Consider the following 21960-nt stretch of genomic DNA (forward strand, 5'->3'; position numbering starts at 1 on the left):
AACACAAAAATTTCTCTGGAAATGATGATTCTGCAATAGTTGTAACGGATCATGTGCTTCCATTGTATTCTGGCTCTGTAAATGTGTTGTTTATTGTGTGTTTGGCTGTCTTGATGGCTGAAAAGGAGTGAACCAAATAACCTCAGTGACCTGTGATGACCAGGGGATGTGTCTCTTCCCCTTACGTGTTTGTGATCCATTCTTCCAAAGTGCTCCCCTTAAAATTAGGGGAGCTGAACAAGTTTACAGTTGGGTCTGTAGTTTGAAATGATGCAGGGATATTTGATAAATTATTAGTAGGGTCCACGCTACTAGGTTATGCAAAATGCAGCTGGACTGAGAAACATGAGAAAAGACAGGAATATTAGGAGGTGAACAGTGGAAAGCCTTGGGAGGAAAGTTCCCATACAATAATACTTCAGTATAATTTAGGGAAACATCACTTTAAAATATGCAGAACTGATTTTTAACACCTTTTAAGTTGTAACAATTAAAAAAATGTAAAAAGTGTTGTTGGAGGGGCTGTTGGGGAGTTGGATCTTATATGTGGTGGGATTGTAAGTATGTTGCCAAATTTTGGGGAAAGATTTTTAATGAAACCTCAGCAATAATTGTCGGGGGGCAGGGAAGGGATCCCCAAAGCACCTGAACTGGATCTGTTATTACAGGGGGAAATCAGAAAAGCTTACATAAACAAGTTCTTGGTGGGGCTCCAAGAATCTCAGTGACGAGATTTGGAGGGGGGGACTTACAAGAGTTGAAACACAGCAAAATAGTACAACACAGCATGGGAAATCATGTTAATTGACGTATTGATAAGGGTACGTTTGACCTAGGGTAAAAAAGAGAGACATTTTTGGTGGCCTTTTATTATGTACACAAGAAAGGTGGTGTGAAACCTATGCCACTGGTCTTTAGAAATATCTGGATTATGTAACTTTTATTTGTTCAAAGGCAACATACTCTCAGGAAAAGAACAGTGCAGGCTTGATTCTTTGTATACACTGTCTAGTTTATTTGTATGTTCATTTTATTTTGTAATCTTTGGAATGCTTTTGGTGTCAAATGTTTTAATTTAATAAACAATAACTATAATAAATAGTAAAAAGGTTGTATGCCTGCATAAGAAAATGAATAAAAGATGAACTGACACAGGACAAGAACTGGGAGTTGGCAAGAGTTCAAGGAACTTGATAAGGTGCTGAGAGTTGTTAGGAGACCCCTGTTCCCTTCACAGAGCTACAAATCTCAAGAGTGATTTCACAATAAATCCCTCTTCCCAGAGAACTCTGGCAATTGTCTTCCCGTGAGGGGAATTAGAGGTTCCTAACAACCCTCAGCACCCTTAACCAACTACAGTTTCCAGGAATCTTTGGGGGAAGCCATGACTGTTAAAATGGTATAATAGTGGCTCATCATTTCCGGAGAAATTTTTGTGTTTCCTACCAAGGGTTGATAAGAGAGGATGTGCTCTGACTGAAACCTTTTTTTCAGCCCAAAGTCCACATTCTGGCCATCACATGCCTGTGGGGGGCATGGCAAGAAGCAAAAAGTGGACAGAGAAATGGGCAAAATATCTGGCAAAATATATATCTGGCAAAATAGCGGTTTAAATAAATATCGTCCACCTTTCCTGTCCACCTCATAGAATTGTTGCACAGTCTGTTGGCTACAAAAGCACATTCCAGATCACAGTCAATCTTAAGTAAGCTTACTCTAAAGTGAGTTGGGCCCAATGGCTTAAAAGGACTTAATTTTAAAAAGTGATGGGGGGGGGGTTATTGAGTTGTTTTTTTGATTATGTACTTTGTGTTTTTATATTGTGATTTTATCCTGTGAACTGCCCTGAGACCTGCAGGTATAGAGCAGCATACAAATTTAATAAGTTACAGCAATAATAATTTAGTAAACGTGTTTTAGATCGGAAGCAGATGACACAGAAAGATGCCACACTGCTTGTGGCAGGCTTGGACTGTTTGCTTTTGCCTTTGGTAACAGAAGTCACATCCTTACCATACATTTAAAGCACCTGGTTTTCCCCAAAGAATCCTGGGAACTGTAGTTTCTTCCTCACATAAACTACAGTTTCCAGCACACATAACAAACTGCAGCCTGGCAGGGTTTTCTATTGTTCCAAAATCCCTTGGATGAGAGATGACTGGGGGGGGGGGGAGTGTTTGTAACATCATGGTAAGTGATACCTCTTGTCTGTTTTGTTAAAAAATGTCCATTTACAGAAGGAACAATAGTTTATGAGCTCTTTTTTTGTTCAGTGGGGACCAATGTGCAAATCGTATTGGTGAGATTATATACTCCATTTTTTCCTCATTCTGCATTTTTCTCCTCACTTTTGCAGGTATCAACATGTCTCAGGGGCAGAAGAGGTGAGAAATGCTGTGCGTGTGTATCCATGGGATTTCTCATGGACAAAAAAATGCCAGTGAGACTGTGCTGGATGTGCTGATCATAGAACTGTAGAGTTGAAAGGGACCTATCGGGGCCATCTAGTCCAACCCCCTACCATGCAGGGATCTCAGCTAAGGCATCCATGACAGGTGGCCATCCAACTCTGATTAAAAACCTCCAAGGAAGGAGAGTCCACAATCTCCCGAGGGAGACTGTTCCAATGTCAAACAGCTCTTACCACCAGAGAGTTCTTTCTGATGTTTAGTCAGAACCAAATCTATCTGGGATCTGATAACACCTTGCTTAAAACATTGCTGACTCTTCCTCCAAGGAGCTCAGAGTTAGAACGAGTGTGTGAAGAACTGGCCCAAGGTCACCCAGTGAGCTCTGTGGCTCTGAGGGTTAGGCTGTGGGCAGCAGACTGGGGTGAGAGCTTGCAGTGAGAACCAAAAGTTAAATGAGGATGCAGGATGAAGAAGCAAGTTAGGAGCAAAAGGCTACAGACCTCTGGGTATAGGGTACAGTGGTACCTCAGGTTACATACGCTTCAGGTTACAGACTCCGCTAACTCAGAAATATTACCTCGGGTTAAGAACTTTGCTTCAGGATGAGAACAGAAATTGTTCTTTGGCGGCGCGGTGGCAGCAGGAGGCCCCATTAGCTAAAGTGGAGCTTCAGGTTAAGAACAGTTTCAGGTTAAGAATGGACCTCCGGAATGAATTAAGTACTTAACCTGAGGTACCACTGTATAATAATAATAATAATAATAATAATAATAATAATAATACACGAGATGTCAGGTAGACAAGCCTTGAACAAACCTTACCTGGAACAAGAAGTTCACTTACAGTTTTTGCTGGCCAGTAGGATCCAATAGCCAAGCTGGGTCAGTAGTGGCAGCCCAGGGTCCTTGGAATACTAAATTGTCCAGGCACAACAATGCAGTGTCACTCAGGAGGGAAACCTGCACACAGACCCAACAGCAGAGTGAGGATTTAAACTAGGAGTTAGGAACCTTCGGACCATGGGCCAGTTGCCTCCTTATTCTGATTATAGTGTTTCTCACCCCTGCTAAACTTAAGGTTGCAAAGGCCTTCTATTGTAGCCAATAATAAGCTTTTCCCCAAGCTCAATTGGGTTGTGTTGTTTTTAGGGTGGTGGGTTTGCAGCTGGGTCCAGAAGCGTGATTAATCCTTTTCTCTCCCCACTTATAAACCCTCCACAATGTATTTTAAAAGAAGTCTTCTTTTGCCGTAATGGTTGTATGAGAGGGATGATCTTCAGAGAGAGTGCAGTTGGAGAGGGAAGGGTTAACCCATCTCTCTTCTCAGCTGAGATTTCCAGGAATCTCTCTCTTTCTCTCTCCTGGCAATTAGGCTTGCTAAAAGTTAGAAGGCTTTTTTCAACCCCAGTTGCTGTGCATGTTAATACATCTCTCTGTCTCTCTCTGTATATGCATGTACACCTGTGTATGCTTGTATTATTGTGCATTTGGTGGCTACACACACAACTGGGAATGTGGCTCTCACAGAGGTGGAGCTAGCTGCTGCGGCACCAGGAGCTGCGCACATGTTGTGCACCCAGGGGGCAGGGCGAGTGTCCCAGGGGGGCGCCGCCTGCGCCAAGAGTCCCAGGGGGCGAGACACCTAGGGGGGCGAAGCAAGCCACCCATGGCAGGTTGCTTCCTGGGCAGGGTGGGGACAGGGAGGGAGCCACGGCGCTTTGCCAGCAGCCTTCCTCCCTTCCCTCTTCCTTTTGACAGCTCAGGAGAGGCTCCCCCCAAAGGAAGCGGGGGGGGGGCAATGGCGAGCTGCTCATCCGCAACTCCCAAGCCTCCTTCGAGCTGTCAAAACGAAGGGGGAAGGGGGGAAGGCCGCTGGCAAGGCGGCGCAGCTCTGCCCCTTCCCCTGATGGCTTGGGATATGCTTGGGAGTCATGGGCGGGCAGTGTGTCGAACATCAACCCCCTCAGTGATGACACCCGGGGTGGACCGCCCCCACCGGCCCCCCTTCCTTCGCCCCTGGACTCTCAGGCCAAAAAAAATTCCCTACTCCAGACTGAAATCTAGGAGTGGCTGGTGTGGACAACCCCTCTTGCTACACCATTGCTACAGTGTACTTGGGCAGTGCAAGGGTTGGGCAGGTCAGCAGTGAGGTCAAGGTTGCCCAGGTGCACCACCCCACCCCACAGCCTGGTCCTGCTTAGATTGAAGTCTCTCTGTTTCTATTCATATACTCTAACTACTGTAACCGTCTGCCTTTCTTTCAGGAAGGGCTTTCGACAAAAATCACCTCCTGTCCTCAAATACTTGCAGGGTATCCTCCGCAAGTACCCAGATGGGGGTCAGATCTTAAAAGTAAGTTTTTTAAGCATTGGGCCTGGACTTTTTGCATTTGCCGTTTTTGAGAGCGAAGCTATTTCACATGGATTGCATTTTAAGTAGGGATTTAACAACTTGCGTGTTCACAGAGAGGAGGCAGTCAAACACCCAGATTTTGGGGGAAGAGAAGTAAGATTGCAAGTTTAGAGCAGGAAGCTGCTCTGAAGCGCAGGCCCAAAGGACGGCTTGTGGGAGTGGCTGGGTGCAGGGGTACCAAAGAAGGGTGTCAAAAACATCAGAATGGCCAGTTCTAGTGCAATATTAAAGAAGGTACAGATTTGCAGCAAAGAAGCCTGCCAGGTCTCCCAGCCTTTACAGATGTGGGACAGCAGCAAGGAGATGGCTTGCCCTCCCTTTTCTAAATAGGTAAAGTTTGAAAGGGGTGATATTGATGACCCCTGTATATGTCTAGCAGTTTATGGGATGTGGGGCTGGCATCCATGTAGCAATTTCCACAGTTGTGTCTGTGTTGACCCCTGGCATTTATTCCTACTCTCATTCTCTTCTTCTTCCTGAAGGAGCTGATCCAAAACGCAGATGATGCGGGGGCTGAAGAGGTGATCTTGCTCTATGATGCACGGAGTTTTGGAACCCAGAGCCTTTTCTCAGAGGGGCTGGCAAGCACCCAAGGTATGGATTAGACAGCTCCCAATGGTGGGTGCTCTGGGGGCCCCAGCAAAGAAATCACAAGGTATCCTATAGGGAGGAGGTTGGCTGGATGAAATTCATAATAATTTTTCAGGGATGCTTTCAAGGGCCAAAGGCTTCCTTTTTAGCAGTCAGTAACCAAGGCTCCTCTAAGTTCTCCTTATATTGACACCAGAATGATTCTTTGTGCCTGGGAAAGCAGCAGTGAACTTCCTCTACTTTGGGGCCATTTCGTCCCACAATGCAAACAAGGAAAGCTGCAATGATGTAGTGTCCTTCCAGGTGCCTTGTGGGAGGGAAATATGGCTGTACAGTAGTTTCCCACATTCTCATTTCTGTGCTACAATATCCATTTTGGGATAGATGGAAAACACTGGCTATATATGCTCTCACAGGGGACGCGGGTGGCGCTGTGGGTAAAACCTCAGCGCCTAGGACTTGCTGATCGCATGGTCGGCGATTCGAATCCCCGCGGCGGGGTGAGCTCCCGTCGTTCGGTCCCAGCTCCTGCCCACCTGGCAGTTCGAAAGCACCCTTAAGTGCAAGTAGATAAATAGGTACCGCTTTATAGCGGAAAGGTAAACGGCGTTCCGTGTGCTGCTCTGGTGCCAGTTCGCCAGAGCAGCTTCGTCACGCTGGCCACGTGACCCGGAAGTGTCTGCGGACAGCGCTGGATCCCGGCCTTTAGAGTGAGATGAGCGCACAACCCTAGAGTCTGGCAAGACTGGCCCGTACGGGCAGGGGTACCTTTAACTTTACCTTTATATGCTCTCACAGTGACTGTTAAAGTCGTATAAATGTGCTTTAAACAAATGATGTGAGTACCTGAGAGTGCACCTCCAGTATATTCAATATATTGGCTCTATTCCAGTATCACATCATGGTTTGCAGAAATCTTAATCTAGAAAAGAGATGGGGGGTGGCGGCTGTGGCTCTCCAGATATAGTTGATCTCCAACTCCCATCAGTCCCAGTGATTATAGCCAATGGTCAGGGATGGTGGCAGGGCTCTCCAGCCCTTGTTTATAGGACCTGGTCTGCTTCTGATAGCAATCGGGTTTATTAGCCTGCTCCCATCTCTCTGGTGCCACAGCCCTCTGGAGGTGGCTGTTACCACGGTTTGCTAAATTAGACAGGATCTCGTGCCACAAAACGTTCAATCATGATTTCTGTTTTGGTTTGCTGGCCGATCACAAACCCTAGTTTGCAATTCAGACATTGTGCCATGTCAAATTTGGCTTGGGAGTGCCACTGTGAATCAAACCATCATCAAGGGACTTGAGTAAAAATTGCATGACCACATTTCTCTTTTTCAGGCCCTGCACTTCTTGCCTATAACAACGGTCTATTCTCTGAGGCTGACTGGGAAGGGATCCAGAGTCCAGGCATCAGTCACAAGGAGGATGACCCTTCTACAGTTGGACGCTTTGGCTTGGGCTTCAATTCAGTTTACCATATCACAGGTGAGAAGTTCTGCCTGGCTCAATTTGGGAGATTGTCAGTCTTCAAAACGAGATGTCTTTGGGAGGAAGGCATAAGAATTATAGGGAAAAGGCCTAGAAGACAGCTCAGGACCCCAAGACCTCAGGGACCACCTCTCTGTCCTCACATCAGCATACCTGGACCCTGCAATCATCCTCAGAGACCTTTGTCTGTGTACTTCTTCTGAGGGGGAGGGAATGGGAGAATGGGCTTTCTCAACAGTGGCTCCCCATTTGTAGAATGCTCTCCCCGGCGAAATATGCCTAATGCCATCATTGAGATGGGGGAAATTGAGAGAGATAAAGATTAATTGAAATAGCATGAAGGGAGAAAAGGAACCAAGTCTGGGGCAACCACATTTTAATGGCTGAATTCCTCCCCTTCACTCTGTTTAGATTTCCCGTCTATACTTTCTGATGAATGTTTGGGGGTGCTAGACCCACAGCAGATGGCATTACATGACGGGGGTCAGCTCTGGGAGGTGAGTGAATGGGAAGAGGCATCCGACCAGTTCCAACCATTCTGGGCAGCACTGAAGTCTCTGGGCCAGCCTTGCCCAACTGCGGAGGGCCGCTTTCCAGGCACCCTGTTTCGCTTCCCGCTACGACAGAGTCCATCAAAGATCTCAGAAAATCTCTACAGTCCAGAACGGGTGCAGAAACTGCTGCTCTCGTTCGTGAATGATGCCCCCATTAGTTTGCTGTTCCTCAGGAACATCAAGAAACTGACGTTGGGTCTCATTGAGTCCGATGGTGCCATCCGCGAGCTGCTGAAGGCTGAGGCCACCACTCACCCATTTAATGGGTTGGGCATGAGCCAAGGTGTGCTTGAAGTTGCAGAATGCAGTAGTGGAAAGGCAAACCTTGTTGATGATGCTATGGGCACTAAACTGGACATGGGTGTCCACATCAAAACACTTACTCTATGTGGCACTGGGACTGGACAGGCCAGCAAGTGCAACTGGCTTGTGTTGTCTGCTGAAGCGAAGAAGGATGCCTTCCCAGAACTGTGGGATCTCGCAGTGAAGGTCAGCTCTAAGCCTGTGTTGTCCTTGGCTTACTGTTTGCAAGACAAGTGCATGGGACGCCTCAGCTGCGTCCTGCCGCTCCCGGCCACAGAGGAAAACACCACTGGATTGCCACTGCACATCAGTGCCCCTTTCCAGCTGACAGATGACCGAAGACACGTGCAGTGGTCTGAAGAGGGGTCCCAGGCAAGGGGAGCCGATGGTCGTTGGAATCACTTGCTTATGGAGGAGATGTTGCCTGTTGCTTATTGCCAAATGGTACTGCTGGCATCTACCTGTCCGGACAACCCATATGGGGCATGGCCAGACCCAGACCAAAGCCAACAACTCCGATACAAGCCTTTAGTGGTTCAGATATGCCAGACACTGATGGACATGAAACTCTTGGTACGAGTCGGGGGTGGGGAACCTCGTTTGCTCCACCCCTGCAAAGCCGTGATCTTGCCAGAGGTAGTGAGTGGTAAACCAGTAGAGAAGGCCCTGGAGAAGGCCCTCATTTTGGCAGGATCACCGCTTGCAGCTGCTCCTCTCCATGTGCGGCGAGCTTTGGTGTGGGGTGCCAAAGGCAGGGCAGCGGTGCAAGAGGCCACACCGAAGTTTGTCAGGGAGACCCTGCGACGGACTACCAGTGTGTGGCATGGGATATCCTTGACAGAAAAACAGATGCTGTTGGAGTACTTGGTTGGAGATGGGTGTTACCAGGAGCTGAAGAATCTGCCACTGCTGCCGACAGCCAATGGAAACTTTACCTGCTTTGGAGATTCTGGAGAGACGGTCTTCCTCGATAACCACAACTTCCCCAGGTGAGCAGTCTTACCACATATGATCCCCAGGGTAAACCAGCATTGTCCTTTTCGCCCTACCACAGTTAAATGTCCTCGCCCTATTAGATGTTCCAATTAATGGACTTGCATAATGGTTAATGCACGCATGTGCACACGCACACATACACACCTTGCAAGGCAGTTCACAAATGTCTTCACTATGGCTCATTTCAGACATTGCACCAAACCAAGAGACAGAGGCCCTTATGCACTTTTTTCATATGCATAGTTCGGCTCAGTGTCTCCCCTAGCGCCAGCCTGCACTTCTTTGAGACCCAGTTTTCACTCTGAGAAATACTGCCCTACAGGAAAGAGGCCCATGCTGCATTTCTTTGATTCCCTAAAATGGTTAGCCCCATAAATAAACCAGTGGCATTAACTGGGTGCTTGTTCCATAGTACATCCCTTTTCTTTGTCACCCTGCCTTTGTCCTTCCTAACTGACCTGTGGTTTCTTTCTGCCGATTTTGCAGGATCCTGTTGCCTGGCCTGGCTCACCGGTTCTTGCCCAAGGATCTAAACCCTGAGCTGCTGAAGCATCTGCAAACAATTGCAGAAAAGGGTGAGACTTTCAGTTTCCTGGGTGCCCCATGATCAGCTTCTGGTGTTTTATGGGTTCCCCACCCTGGTGTCCTTCAGACTACAACTCCTATTTTCACTGGCCATGCTAGACCTTCAACTTCCTTCAGCCTCAGCCAGCATGGCCAATGGTCAGAGATTACGGGGATGGTAATCCACAGCATCCACAGGGCACCAGGCTGGCTGCCACCAGTGTAAATGTTCTACCATGTACAAACACATGCTTTTTACACACAGGCACCATTTTCTCCTCCCAGCAACACTGTAAAATAGAGTGGGTGGAAAGATACTGAGCGTGACACCAAATAGCAGTAGAGTGGCTGTCTCCAAGTAAACAAATTAACTTCACAGCTAGTTTGGGCATTTGAACCCTTAAGCACAGGGTTGGGGAACATTTTCCCCCAGCCACCAGTAGAGATGGATCACTCTTGTCAAAGGTCTGATCTGATCGCTTGCAGTGGATTCTGCCACCCTTCCATCATTCTCTGTTGGGTTGTCCTCCACCACCTGCATGAAATTAGAGCAAGGGCTGAAGGTTGTTTCCCTTTGCCTTAGTCTTATTTTCTAATCCAGGGGCAGGCGACATTTGGCCCTCCTGATGTTGACGAACTACAACTTTCACCAGCTCCCTTAATCATGGCCAATGGCCTGGGATGATGGGAGTTGTAGTTCAGCAATATCTGATGGGCCACAGTTTGCATCTGCCTGCTGTAATCGCTACACCACGCTGGTTTTCGGTACGCTGATCAGTTTCAGGCTCACTTTGCTTCAGCAGTGCTGTAGCATCATTGTGATACCAAATCATTCACAGACCTATACATATTGGAGTTCAGTTGCATCCAAAGTACTTTTCAGTGCTGGGCATAGAAGTAGTGTATACATTGCCACTTTGCTCCCAACAGGAAATGCAAGTGCACACAAATGGTGGTTGCTGATTTCTCCCCCCCCCTCTCTCTCCCTCTCTCCTTCAGGGTTATTCAGGAACTTTGTCTCCATGGATCAAAATGTCATTGAGCAGAACCTTCGTGAATCTCTCCCTAAGGACTGGGTCAGCAGCAACCCTGCTCCTGTATCTTGGTGCCCAAAGGAGTACCCAAAACAGCCCCCACTTGAGTGGCTTTCTGCTTTCTGGAGTTTCCTGAGTCGCTATGCTCCCTCCCTGGCACCCTTCAAGGGATGCCCCCTGATACCGCTGACTCCTCTACAGAACTCCCACAGTGGAATCCAATTGGCACGGCTGCTGCCTCAGCCTACTCTGCTGTTCCAGAGCCACGAGGGGCGTTTTCTGCCAGACGAAGTGGCTGGCATTCTGGAGAGACTGGGATGCACTGTGGTCCGGAGCTGGCAGCCAGAATGGTGCCACCGCCAGCTGAGAGAGTACGTCCTAGAACCCACGCCTGGGAGTGTCTTGCAGGTCTTTGCCCATTTAGGGGTGGCATCAGTGGCTGGTCACGTTGCATCTCTGCCCACCTGCCAGATCAAGAGCCTGAGTGCTTTTTTCTCCACGGCTGCGTCGCTTTCCCCCAAAGAAGCCGAAGTCCTAACTGGGTTGCCGCTCTTCTTCAAGATGCCCTCCCTCCTTCCACCCACCAGGTCTGGCTTGGTGCCAGCCCAGCACCACCTGGCTTTAGAGAAGAACCTGGTTCCACCAGTGCCCTCGGATCTGCTAACTCCAGAGCCTGTGCTGTTGTGTCATAATGAAGCTGAACGCCACCTGCTCTTGCTAATCGGGCAGAAGCTCCTGGGGACGCCGGATCTGTGCCTGCTGTGCATCAAGGCGATGAAGAAAGGGGCATATGCCAGTTGGGCACAGGAAGCCAAGCGGCTCATGCTGTGGGTGCTGCACAATGGGGACTCCCTCTTCAGCCAGAGCCGAGAGCTGCAAACTTTGTGTCGTGAGCTGCCATTCCTGGATTGCGGATCAGGAAGGTTGGGCAGGCCCAGTGACCTCTATGATCCAGAGAATCGCACTTTGCAGGATTTATTGAGACCTTGCTGCTTCCCCACAGGGCCCTTCCGGGAGCCAGCAGCACTGCGAACCCTTCGTGTCCTGGGCCTGAAATCTGATCTCAGTGCTGTCTGTCCAGCAGATGCATTGATGGCTGCGGAGGAAGTTGGTCAACTGCAAGAGGCTGCAGATGCCAGTGCCAAATCACAGGCACTCATCCGGGTCTGCAATGAGACTCCTCTACTCTCACGCTTCTCCTTAAAGGAGCTGAAGCGGCTGCGGTCCCTGCCTTGGGTGCCTGCCACCAACACTTCCACATTGGCGGCAGCTGGAGATTTCTTGGCACCTGAACTGCTTCGCTCGGAGAGGTATGCTGCTCTTGTCGGGCTGGTCATGGGACTGACTAATGCTTTTCGGCCAGAAGCTGCAAAAGAACTGGGTCTGGAGAACTCTCCTCCACCAGAGAAAGTGATGGAGAATCTAGCTGCCTTGGCACAGGGATGTCACCCTGAGGAGGCCTTTGTGTTAACTACAAAGCTGCACAGCATCTATCGGCACATGCAACAGCACCTGAGGGACTTCCAGAAGCCACCTGTGGGACCTGTGGTGTGGAATGGGACTGGCTTCTCATTGGCTGCAGATGTGGTGCTGGCCTACCCTGATGGCTTAGACCTTACAGCCTTGATGTCACGAGTGCCTCTGGACTTCCAAGGTTACAGCCAGCTGTTTGCAGCATGGGGGGTCCATAAGTTACCAAAAGAGGAGGAAGTGTGCCAAGCAATGCAGAAGTTGGCAGATCAAATCAATGCCCGACCACAAGGCGGCATGCATGCTGAACTGCTCCTCGTGATAGCTGTCCTGGACTGGCTGTGCGCTCGTGGCTACCATGGAGAAAGGGAAATGCCAGTGCCTGTGCGGATTCAAGGACTGTCCGGTTTTGTTCTACGCCCGGCCAGTTCTGTGCTGTACTGTGACATGGATCGGGCACACCTTGCTGAGCTGGATGGCGACCCACCTACTTTGGTGCATGAATCTGTTTCCTCTGCCACTGCTACCTTCCATGGTGTGGAAATGCTCAGCACACGGTTTTCAGGCTTGGAAGTGTTGGAGGCTCAGGCGTGGGGTCCTTCGGAGCCAATCACCCTCCGGATCCGTAACATTCTTCGTGAATACAACCAGGATGCAGATGTGTTCCTGGAACTGCTGCAAAATGCTGAGGATGCTGGTGCCCAAACTTGCCGCTTCTTAGTCGATCTCCGTGAGCATAACGGTACCACTGAAGGGCTCCTGGACCCGGGCATGGCTGCCTGCCAGGGCCCCGCACTTTGGGCCCAGAATGATGCGTTCTTCACCGAGACAGATTTCTCCAACATCATCCGTCTAGGTGCAGCTACCAAGGAACGGCAGGATGACAAGATTGGTCGCTTTGGGCTGGGCTTCTGCACTGTCTACCACATCACTGATGTGCCCTCTCTTCTCAGTGGCCACACCATGCTCATCTTTGACCCAAACATCACCCACCTTCGGAAGCATATCCGTAATTCAGGCCAACCAGGCATGCGTCTCACATTGAACCGAAAAGTCACCGCTGGATTTCCAGAACAATTTCGACCGTTCAGAGGAATCTTTGGCTGTCAACCTGGAGATGATTACCAAGGCACGCTCCTCCGCCTGCCCTTCCGCACTGAGGAAGAGGCAGAGGACTCTCAGATCTGCTGTGATCCGTTTGGACCCAGTCGAATCAAATCCTTGCAAATTGGTTTCCGGGAGATGTACAAGTACCTGCTGATCTTCCTGAGAAAAGTGCAGGAGGTGTCACTGACCCACCTTCCTCATGGTTCCAGTTCCCCAGAAACCACCCAGCCATTAGCCACAGTGAGCAGGAAAGCACTTGTCAGGATGGGTACGTCCACTATTGTGCAGTTGACAGCAACATGGAAGTCGAGTGTGGTCACCAGCCATTACCTGCTGCACTCCTGCTCTGCTCAAGGAGAAGCCCTTCAGGTCTTCAAACAGGGAAAAGAAAAGGATGTCCATTTCTCGCCTCCTGTTGCTAGCGTTGCTTTGCCCCTCCGCCCCGCCACTGCTGCTGGAAAATGGGTTCCAGATGTAGATGGTTTTAAGGGCCGTGCCTTCTGCTTTCTACCTCTTCCTATTGAAACTGGACTCCCGTTGCATCTCACGGCAGTCTTTGCTGTGCAGAGTAATCGCAAAGGACTCTGGGAAGCTACTGAGAAGGGGAAATGGAACAAGGCGCTCTTACGGGATTCCGTGTTGGGTGCCTGGCTTGGAGCTCTGTCCCTGCTCCGGGACATGTACGAGGAAGGATTGCTGGAGGACTATGAGTACCATGCTTTCTGGCCTGACGTGCGCAGTGCCAAGCACCCATTCAGTGAAACAGTCAAGGCCTTCTACCTAGCCTTAGTCAATGGTGTTGATGGGGAACAGCCAGTTCTCTTTTCTGATGGACAGCAATGGTGCCCAGCCCGGGATGCCTGTATCCTCAATTCTGACATTACCTGTCAGGAGCATCTGGAACCTATAGCTTTCAGGGTCTTCTCTTTACTTTTGCCAGAGCCAAAGATGGCGGTGTCAGTTCCAGACTGGGTGAAGATGAACTTCAGAACTTGCATCCAGGGGGATGTCCTGTTGCCAAACACCTACAATTGGGCACGATTCCTCTCTGAGCTTGTTTTGCCCAATCTTGCTCAGCTGGCAGTGCCTGATCGCGATGTCCTCATTCTTCATGCTCTGGATATGAATGATGCTGGCGTGAATAAGATCCTGACATCCTGGCCTTGCATTCCAACTGTCCCCAATAGTTTGCTGAGAAACATTAAAGAACTTGTACACCCAAGGGGCTGCGCTGCACCTCTCTACGCTCCTGAAGATGGCCGTTTCCCCACGGGCACAGGGTTTCTGGAACCAGAGAGGCTGTTGCGCTTGGAGCATCTTGGCATGGCCAAAGATTGTGTAGAAATGGAGGAACTGATAGCCCGAGCCAGAACTGTGGCAGCCTTGTGGAGTCATGACCCAGTCAAGGCCTGCCAGCGTGCTCGCTGCATCCTAGAGCTCCTTGAGGACCACCTGCAGGAAAGCTACAGCAACACTACCCAGGTTACTTTCAGAGACATTCCCTTCTTGCCAGCAGTACTACCTGCTAACCAACGCAAACTCTGCTGCCCCAAAGAGGTTTACTACCATAAGCTGCACCCCCTGGTAGGCTTGACTGAGCCTGTCCTGGACAAGACAGCCCTGGGTAAAGGCTTGAAGCTCTCCATGGAGCTAAAGGAATTCCTAGGACTGAATCGCCAGCCACCAATATCTACAGTGCTGACGCAACTGGAGGAAGCATCACGTAGTTCCAATGCCCTGTCCAGAATGGAGCTGGGAAACATAGCACAAATCTGCTATGCGTTCCTGAATGAAATAGTGCAGATGAACCCTCTGTCCAAGGTGGAGGTGTCCCAAAGGGCAAGCACATTCCCCTTTGTTTTCATGGACACTGGCTTTGTGTCAGTGTGCAGTGTGGCCCATTGCCTGTTCTTTGATGCTGCTCCATACCTCTTCCAGCTGCCTCAGGAGTACCAGAAGCAAAAGATGCTGTGGGAGTGTGTTGGGTTGCCTGCGACTTTCAAAGTGAAGGACTATGCCACTGTGTTGCAGACTTTGGCCAAGGAGGGAGCTGGACAGTCTCTTTCCAAAGGGCATCTGGACCTAGTTGTCAGGTTGATCACTGTAGGGCTGGCCGAGGCCCTGCCAGAGGGTCAACAGTTGAGTCCTTATGAAGCCCAGAGTGTATTTTTCCCAGACAAACACAAAGTCCTTCGACCATTGGCCAAGCTCCTCTTTGATGACACGCCATGGCTTCTGCATGAGAAAGGGACCCTGCTCTGTCATGCCATGATTCCGCGGGAAATTGCTATGCGCTGTGGCATTCAGACCACAAAAGGTCGTGTCTTGTCACGCCAGCGGATTCAGGGTCTCTCTTCCTGGGCCACAGATTTTGGAGCCAAGGAAGAAATCTGTACCCGGCTGGCCAACATCCTCCGTGAGTACTCCTCTTCACAGGATGTGCTAAAGGAGCTTCTGCAGAACGCAGACGATGCTGGAGCAAATCTTGTCCACTTTGTCTGGGATCGGCGACGGCACCCGACTGATCGCGTCTTCAGCAAGGAGTGGAATGAACTTCAAGGCCCGGCACTTTGCATCTACAATGACCGCAACTTCCAGAGGTGTGACATAGAAGGGATCCAGCGCTTGGGCTCTGGTGGCAAAGGTGGGAGGAGAGATGCTACCGGCAAATATGGACTAGGTTTCAATACAGTTTATCACTTGACTGACTGCCCTGCCTTTGTGACGGGGGACACTGCTCTGTGTGTCTTTGACCCCATGTTGCACTACCTCCCTGATTCTGATGAGATCTCACCTGGTGGAATGTACAACCTTGCTAAAGAAGTCAAAGACACCATCCGTGATGTTTATAATACCTTTTTACCTGATGTGTTTAACTTGGAACAAGGAACAGTTTTCCGGTTACCCTTACGTACTCCTGATGGTGCAGCCTCATCCCGTATCTGCCAGAGCTCTGTGTCCGAGGAAGACATGAAGAAAATTGTGGTGGCTCTCATTGAAGAAGCCGACAGCCTTGTGATGTTCCTCAACCATGTTCGCTGCGTGGTCTTCTCTATAATAAGTGAGAGGGGAGGGACACCGAAGGAGGTGCTGCGGGTAGAGGCTGAAGGTGGTGAGCCTGAAAGACTGGAATACCAGAAGCGTCTCCAACAGGCTGCTGCAGCAGGTGGAATGGATGATGGCGAGCCAATGAGAGTCTTCTACAGAATGAAGGTGAAGAGTAGTATCTCCAATGTTTCCAGCAACTGGCTGGTAGGTAGGCAGATTGGGCTTGAGAGGGACAATACCGTGCAAAACATGGACTTGGCGTGTGGGGGTGTGGCAGCTTGTTTTGACGGACGGCCACCTGGTAGGGCCTTCTGCACACTGCCGCTTCTGGAAGAAACAGGCCTTCCCATCCACATCAATGGGAACTTTGCTGTGGACTCTGCTCGCCGTGGCTTGCGGAAGGATGATGGTGAAGGTGGTGCCAATATGTCCTGGAATAACTCGCTGCTGCAGTGTCTCATTGCCCCATTGTACTGCCACTTGCTTTATGAGCTGCGCCGGGCTCTGAATGATAGACCACTGCAGTTTCACTCCCTGACTGCATGTGAGAAGAGGCTGGAATCAAACTATTTGCAGTATTTCCCATTTGTGACAAGGAATGTCCCCCCAGCATGGCAACAGCTGGTGACCCGTGTGTATGAACTGGCATACATGGAGCAACTTCCCTTGGTACCTGTGTACCAGAAGAAAATTAATTTCAAGCATAGATTTAAGATGGAAGAAGTGAGTGTGCACTGGAGTGCACCCAGACTGGGCCACCCAACCAGTGATCCCTATTTCCTGCAGTCTGAGATAAGTGAGGTTCTTGAGCTTACTCTTCAGAGTCTGGGCATGAATTTTGTCCCTGCCTTCCAACATTTGCAATTGGTACGCGACCATTTTGTCAAGGCAGGAGTTGATATCCTAACCCTCGATTCTCCTTCCCTCTGCTGCTTCCTCAAGAACCTGCCCAACTTTCTCCTGCCCTGCCCACTTCATCTGACACCTGTGAAGAATAGCTGTTACTGTTCTGCTCTCCTCGAGTTCTGCCTCAGTAAGCTTCTTCCTGATGACAAAAGCTGCCTGGAAGGTCTCCCTTTGCTGGTGACCCAAGATAACATGCTGAGGTGCTTCACTCAGCAGTGTCCTCCATACCATAGCAGTGTGCACCATCTTTTCCCACATCATCAGGACTCTTTCTTTGGCTGCCAAATTGATGGAAAGGCCAGGCAGCTGTTAGTAAAGATGGGGTTCCTAAAGGATTTTACACTCTCTGATTCTGTGGCCTTCATCAAGGAGATGCTGTCTTTGGACATCAGGGTCAGTACTGATAAAGGCCGGGAATGGCTCCGTGAATTGTGGGCTTTCTTTGAGAACCAGATCTGCATGACTGTGAATTCAGACACGATGAAAAATATGTTTGCAGAGCTAGTTTTCCTCTTCAAAGGTTGTGCCATGCTCCCTGTGTGTTGTGGCTGCACTAAGTTCTTGGTTCCCCTTGAGTCCCTCAACACGATAATGCCTGGTCAAGCAGGTACTGTTACTGAAGTTCTCCGCAAACTGGGCTTTTCCAAGTTGGACTCCTCTCTTTTGCCTCCAAAGCTCGCTGCACATTGCATTCTGCCATGTGTGTTGCAGATCGAGAATCCTACAGTAGTGCTCAAACAACTGGCAGCTCATCATGGCCTGTGTTGGGATGCACTTGAAGGGTGGGAGTTTGAAGCGCTGTTGCGGTTCCTAAGCAGCCAACTGAAGACGCTGAAGAATGACTGTGGATTGGTAAGCAAGTTGAAATCCTTGCCTGTGTTTAAAACACACCAAGGGAAGCACGTTTCGTTGGCTTCGTACGGGAATATCTACATCTTGGAGTCCAAGATTCCAAAGGAAACCAAGAAATTCCAGGAGCTTTATGAGGTAGATGAGAAGACTGTCCTGCTGAGTGATAGCTCGCTGAACCGACATCTCAGTAAGAGCTTGAATATTGGTGTAATGAACGATTTGCAGCAGTTTGTACAGCAGCTTTTGCCTCGGCTGTCCCATCTCCCCGAAGCTCGTGTACTGGAGGCTGTGAGATTACTCCTCCTTATCAAGAGGCATTATCCTGAGGAATATCAGGCCGAGAAAAAGACAGTGGTGACAACATTCCAGTCTTTTGCCTTCATCCGGGACAAGCAAGGTGTGATGCGTCCTGTGTCCTACTTTTATGAGGAGAAAATGTGTTTCAAGGAGTTGAGAATGGATTCTCTGTTCGTGCCACGCAAATTCTATGATGCAGTGTGGCCAGAGAATATATGGGAGTTGAAAGAGTTCTTACTTGATGTGGGCTTGCGGCAAGAGATCTCTGAGGAATACTTTCTAGTGTTGGCTACCCAAATTGCAAAAGAAGCATTGAGGGCTGGAGAACTGAATGATCTTGATAAAAGGAGGAGAGCACTCTGGAGCTACTTGCTTTCCAGTGAAACCTTCTCAGAGGCCTTCCTGGAAACAGTGTCCAAGATCCGTTTCCTATTGCCAAAGAAGATCTCTGAAGATCTGTGTTGCCTTCACTCGCCATACGTGCCGTGTAATACTCCTGTGGCACCCCAAGGTTCCTTGTTAACTGTGAAAGCAGACCTGGTGTGGACTTCAGCGGTCATTCTGCCTTCTGTTGAATATGTTGGGGAAAATAAAGAAAATAAAGAAACCATCCTAAAACAACTGGGAGTGCTGCGCACCTTGCCAGCCCATTTAGTCTTGGAGAATCTAAGAAACGTATGCCAAGCACCATGTGACACTCCAAAAGCTAAGAAAACTCGAGAGGATGTCCTAAAGTCAGCTTATGGCTACTTGTTGCAACAGGAAACGTTAGAGACTGGCTGCTTAAAGGGATTCCCTGTGGTACTAGTGGATGGCGGTGAGGTAGCAGAGGCCCAAAATGTGGTGGTCTCATTAAAATACCCACAGGACTTCCGGCCATATCTTTACAAGCTACCACCAAAGCTAGCTATCTATATGGATATCCTGGAGAAAGTGGGAGTGGAAGATGAGGCAAGCATCCATCACTATGCCAGTGTTCTGGCCAGAATTCATGCAGAGACTGTAAGGCAGGCTAAACTGCACGCCAACCTCACCAAAACAGTGCTCAGGGCCACTCAGTTCCTCTTCCAGCTCTTAGATGAAGCAAAGGATCAAATGGATTTCTCAGAGCTGAAAGAACTGCATCTGCCTTGTGCTGATGGGAAGCTATATCCATCAAACAGCCTCATCTTTAGTTTTTACAAGCCTGGCCAGGAACCCCAGGGCTTGCAGTGCAAATTTCGCTTTCTGATAGATCTCTCAATATGTAATCTACCTTACGACAAGTATAAGCAGCAGAGGCTTCTGCATCGGCTGCCTGAAGCCTTGCGCCCCAAGAACTTGTCAGATATCACTGAAGAGCAGCTGGAAGAGTCCTCTCTGAAACTCTGTACCTATGGGGAACACTGTGAGTTCCAAAACTGGCTACAAGAACTACTCATGTCTTGCGAGTTCCAGCATGCTCTGGTTGCACTGCTTAAATGGCAGGGTGGGACAAAAGTAGAGGAAGTGGAATGCATGTTTGAAGGACGCTTCTCACCGGAGCGGCTAGAAGTGGTTTGTTGTGAAAAAGTGTGCACAACCATGGTGCACAATTTGCAGAGTGTGGAAGGAACCCAGTGTGCCAGGACAGTGTATGTTGCAACAATGCCAGATGGTAAACTGCAGATTTACCTTGCACACCAGGAGAGCAAAGATGCACATTGGGGTGTGGAGTTCTCTGGCAATTTAGCCACAGAACTGAATAGGCTTTTAGGACAAAGACAAAGATTTAAACTGTATGCCCTGATGGTCCTTGAGCAGATTTTGGTTTGCCAAAGGCCTAAGGAAATTGCTGAGGTGCTAGAGAAAAACAAAGTCCCCTTGCAGCTGCCAGCAAATCTAAATGCCTATATCCTGCCTCCTCCTGGAGAGGACATCCCTGAGGAATGGTATGACAGCCTGGACATGAGCATCCTCCACACCTTTCTGCCAGAAGATTACGTGGGTTACCTGGATTCTTCCAAGCCCAGAGAGCATTACCTCTACGCTGTGGTCCTTGAAGCCCTTGGGCCACGGCAGAGCGGTACTGGCCAAGTACACACATACCTTGTTGACTTGGGAGGAGGGCGGCATGCAGAAGTCAGTGCCTATGACCTTTACCATTTCCGGAGGAATAACTCTGCATCTGATCTGAGTAAAGCTGTGGTCTTGGCAGAAGGCTCCCCTGGTGCTAGCAGTACTGCAAGACCACTTACAAGTGGCAATTGGTACGAGAGACCACTGAGTAAGATAAAGAAAGAAGTGGATGCCTGCTTGGCTGAAATTTGGAGCTTGTCAGAGGATGAGAGGAGGAAGGCTTTAAGAAGACTCTATCTGTGCTACCACCCAGATAAAAACATAGGTCAAGAGGATTCTGCCAATGAAATTTTCAAATACCTTAAAGACAAGATCAAGGAGATGGAGAACAATAGAACGCCCAGTGGCTCCAGAGGGGGACCCAAAAGTAGAGGTTCCTACAAGAGGAGCTCTGAATTTTGGGGTGAATGGGACCAGCAAGCTCATCAGCATCAAGAGAGGCGTACAGAATTCACCAGGCAAAGATGGGGTGGGGGTGGAGGAGGATGGGATGGGGGTGGAGGAGGAGGAGAAGGAGGCCGCTGCAACTACAACTTCTGGTCCTTCCATCAGAGAGGGCCAAAGTATTCAAAGGATCAATCAAAACTTCGCTGCTTGGAGGAGGCCAGGCGCTGGCTAAGGCAAGCCAAGTGTGATCTGAAGGCGGCAGCCAGTAATGCTGGTCAGGGTAGCACTGAATGGCTTCTTTACAAGACTTACCGGGCAGTGGAGAAAGCCCTGACAGCAGTTGAATACTACCAGGGAGGTCGCTTTGACAGGAATCTGACTCTTCCAATGCTGGCTAGTAAGGTAGCTTCTTATGGACAGGAGTTGGAAAAGCTGCCTGATCAGATTGAGGAACTCCGGCAGCATGGCGTGGATGACAAGAGAACGCAGTATCCCAGCTACCACAATTCACCCACCATTCCCAATGAGGCTTTCCTTAAATGCAAGGAGAAGGAGGTGCTGCTTTTAGCAGGAGATATCCTAAGCGTGGTGAAGAAGTGGATTGGCCTAGAATGAGAGTGGTGAGGATTTTTTTGTTTAAAGTCTTGATTGACAATATATAAACATGGGCATTCTTGTAGCTGAAACATTTGGGATCAAATATTATAAAATGGGAGCGGGGCCTGTTTGGAAAATTGATGTCTCTTCAAACAATTCCTAACTCACTAACACTGTACCATGTGAGAAAACAGGACTAGATAACCATTCTTGAACAGTGACACTTTGTTACCTGTCTTCTGATATACAGAAAAAATAAAGTTGCTTTGTTAAGAAATAAAGAAGCTAAGTTATATGTTTACGTTGTACAAGCTGTGGCAGAGATGGAGAATCAATGACACACACCCCCCCCCCCCCAGTAGGAAGCTGCTGTATACAGAGTCAGACCGTTGGTCAGTGCAGCTCAGTACAGTCATACCTTGGATCCCAAACACCTTGCAAGTCTAACGTTTCAGCTCCTGAACGCCGCAAACCCAGTAGTGAGTGTTCCGGTTTGCAAACATTATTTGGAACCCGAACGTCTGATGCGACTTCCGCAGCTTCCAATTAGCTGCAGGAGCCAAGGTTCTGCAGGGGTCAGAAACTGCATTTGTAAAATGCAGTACCTTTTCAGGGCTCAATTTAAATATCAATATGGAATCATCACTTAACACAACCACTATTTACTTTTATTAATGAATTCCTACCCCACTTTGTAAAAACAAAACCCTAAGTACACAAGGCTACACTACTCAAAACCAACATAGTACAAAATACAATGAAAATTCAACCTTAAAAGGTAAAAATAACAATACAGTCAAACCTCGTTCTGCGTCTGCCTCCACTTGCGTCCGCTTTGGTGAACGTCCG

General features: G+C 49.0%; 1 protein-coding gene across 1 annotated transcript; it reads left to right on the plus strand.

Annotated features, from left to right (window-relative positions):
- Positions 1 to 3662: 3662 nt before the first annotated feature.
- On the plus strand, positions 3663 to 21395 carry LOC307201619 (sacsin-like; the record flags this gene model as incomplete). Its single annotated transcript, XM_079950898.1, has 7 exons — positions 3663 to 3668; positions 4475 to 4762; positions 5305 to 5416; positions 6750 to 6896; positions 7311 to 8745; positions 9239 to 9327; positions 10316 to 21395. 7 exons carry the CDS (start codon positions 3663 to 3665, stop codon positions 21127 to 21129), a joined length of 12891 nt encoding a protein of 4296 aa, XP_079807024.1. The 3' UTR covers positions 21130 to 21395.
- Between the last annotated feature and the right edge of the window lie 565 nt (positions 21396 to 21960).

This window comes from Podarcis cretensis, assembly GCF_951804945.1.
Source record: "Podarcis cretensis genome assembly, chromosome: 13".
NCBI lineage: Eukaryota > Metazoa > Chordata > Lepidosauria > Squamata > Lacertidae > Podarcis > Podarcis cretensis.